The sequence below is a fragment of the Carettochelys insculpta genome, chromosome 1, assembly GCF_033958435.1.
Source record: "Carettochelys insculpta isolate YL-2023 chromosome 1, ASM3395843v1, whole genome shotgun sequence".
In the NCBI taxonomy this organism is placed as follows: domain Eukaryota; kingdom Metazoa; phylum Chordata; order Testudines; family Carettochelyidae; genus Carettochelys; species Carettochelys insculpta.
The window spans coordinates 8,767,676-8,770,491 of record NC_134137.1 but is presented as its reverse complement, the minus strand read 5'-3'; the positions used below and the strand labels follow the sequence as shown (position 1 = coordinate 8,770,491).

General features: G+C 48.0%; 1 protein-coding gene across 1 annotated transcript; it reads left to right on the top strand.

The window, feature by feature from the left end:
- The first annotated feature begins 304 nt into the window (after positions 1-304).
- LOC142007679 (olfactory receptor 51G2-like) lies at positions 305-1,334 on the top strand. The gene has a single exon (XM_074984368.1). It carries the CDS (start codon positions 375-377, stop codon positions 1,332-1,334), a length of 960 nt encoding a protein of 319 aa, XP_074840469.1. The 5' UTR covers positions 305-374.
- Positions 1,335-2,816: the final 1,482 nt, after the last annotated feature.

The following is a 2,816-nucleotide window of genomic DNA, read 5'->3' as shown; positions in this document are numbered from 1 at the left end:
ACTTTTGTAAAGGCAATAAACATGATTGACACAAAAATCTGTCTAACTATTGGGTGTCAGAGGAAAACTTTCCCTTGAAGTAGGTTATCTCATTGTTCTCTACTGTAGGGCTCATTCTGCCATCCTCCATAGCACCTGGAACTGGCCACTGGGTACTGGCTGGGATAGACTACAGCTCTTATCCAGTCAGGCAATGCCTGTCTCTTATCTGCAGTGTAAATCCAAGCTTATGTTTTTGGTCATCATCACTAAGCTCCTAGGAGTCTCCTGAGTTGCACTGAGAACAGATCGATGCGCTGTGAAATATCATCTTGTCTCTTGTTCTCTTTCCTTTTAGGAAGGAACGCTCAAAGCTCCTCAGACCTGTGCAGTGCATGATGTCAGCTGTCAATGACACTAAATTCACACATGCAGTTTTCCTTCTCACTGGGTTATCTGGGCATGAGAACATCCATCAATGGATCTCTGTCCCCTTCTGCTTAATATATGTTATTTCAATAGTAGGAAATGCTGTCATTATATTCCTTATAAAAACAGATCCAAGCCTCCATGAGCCCATGTATATTTTCCTTTCCATGTTGGCCATCACAGACCTTGGCATTTCTATAGGTACTATATCCACAACACTGGGCGTATTCTTGTTTAACTCTAGGGAGATCAGCCTGGATGCCTGTTTCACCCAGCTGTTCTTCATCCACACATTTTCATTCATTGAATCCTCCGTGCTTTTGTTGATGGCCTTCGACTGCTTCATCGCTATCAGTAACCCACTGAGGTACGCTTCTATCTTAACGCTGTCGAGAATAGCCAAGATGGGACTGGTGTGTGTGATGAGAGGAGTGGCTGTTGTATTCCCACTGCCCATTCTTCTGAAACAGTTTCGATACTGTCGAGCCAATTTCCTCTCGCGTTCCTACTGCCTGCACCAGGACGTCATGAAAATGTCTTGTTCAGATATAAGTGTCAATGTCATCTATGGCTTGTTTGTTACAATCTGCACAGTGGGGTTGGATTCACTGCTCATCCTCCTCTCTTATGTGATGATTCTCAAAACGGTGCTGAGCATCGCTTCCCCTGGGGAGTGCCTGAGGGCCCTGAGCACCTGTGTCTCCCATATTTGTGCTGTCCTCATATTCTACACCCCGGGGATAGGGTTGTCCATAATACAGAGATTTGGGAACAGCTCTTCTCCCCTCCTTCAGATTGTCATGGGCTACGTCTACCTGCTGCTCCCACCCACCATGAACCCAATTGTGTACAGCTTGAAAAGCAAACAACTCCGTGCGAGGATAGTCAGGGTGTGTTATCAAGTGAAGCGTCATTTCGTCCACTGACTCCGGCAGTGGTGAAATAAGTGACTAAAAACAATGGACAAAGTGACCAATTCCATCCTGGACTCTTACATCCAAGAAGACATGCACTATTGATTTCCACTCTCTGGAACAAGCTTCAGACATAGTCTGAGGCCTGGAGTTTTGGGAGAGAGAATACGCAGTGAGAAATCGATCATTTTGGCAGAAGAATTTACAAAGTGACTGTGTTTGTAGAGAGCCCAGAGATGGGTGGGAGTTTGTCCTATAAACATCTGAATTAGTGGCTGTCCAACCTTAGACTTCCTGTCCACTCAGTCAATAAAGTGAAGGGTTGTGGGTGTCATTTTGCATCACACCTGGTGTGTTGGTCTCCTATGGTCATTGGTTAAATATCTGTGGGTCACAAAAACAGCTTTCTGGGTGCTGTGTGATCCATAAGGCCTGCACTAGCTGTGGACAGGGCTGTTGAAAGGGAAACATCACTACATTCCCCTACATCTTCAGCCAAGTGCTTCTGACTGAGTCACCTCAGAGTCACAATTCATGTTGGAGACACAGGAGAACCCACTCAGGACCTCCCTCATCATCCTGTACAACACACACCTGATGAGGAGAGACAGGGCAGCTCTGTGTGTGTGAGTGAGGCTCTGACCCACAGGAGTCCTGGCAGGAGACTCAGGCCCCAATTCCCCTCTTCCATTGTCCATTTGGGCTGTCCCAACAATGCAAAGAGTTGAGAATGGTGCCCAGCTCCCCTCAGAGGCAAGGCTAGCTCCTATCACAGTCCAGCCCATCCAGAACCCAGGGTGATCATCCCTCCACAAGCAAAAGTGTGTAACATGCAGGAGACCCTCCCCCTGTGACCCCACCTCGAGCTCTCTCTATCCCCTGTCAGGGCCCACTGCCTTCCTCTTCCCATATGCTCCCCTCACTCTGCCCCATCTTGTCTCTGAAGAAAACAGAGGTGGGCCATGGGAAGAGCTGCCAATGAAGCCAGGGCCACTGTGAAGAGCCCCAACCATCTACCTGCCCTGAGCAGGTCACTGGGGGAGCCATTGGGCAGCTCCAGGCTGTGTCACCAGCACTCAGAACTTACAATCCATGAATGGTGGAGCATCTTGGCTCCCCACAATGACTGGTGCTTCCTGAGTGTCTCTTACCACAGCCCAGCTCTGAAATGTCCATGGGCTAGAGCCTCAGGTGAAAGTTAGGAACAAGCAGCAGCGAGCTTCTGGGAGGAGGTGGGGTGGAGACAGAGACACATGATCAGGGAGGAGAATGGGGCTCAAGGCAAGGAGATTTTGCCTGCGTTTACCCTGAGCCCTAGTGCCAATAGTTTGAGGCAAATAAGCAGACTTGAAAATGCAAAATGGCGTCTCATTTGCAAATCAGAGTGACTAACGTCATATTCACGAGGCTAATTTGCATATATGCAATAGAAATCGAGTAGTGGAGATGTGGTTCTGCTTACAAAAAGAACCCTTTTGTCAGCAGCCCCTTATG

Bases quoted from the DNA above. Each gene is read 5' to 3' on its own strand.
- LOC142007679 (XM_074984368.1), top strand. From the start codon at position 375: ATGATGTCAGCTGTCAATGACACTAAATTCACACATGCAGTTTTCCTT.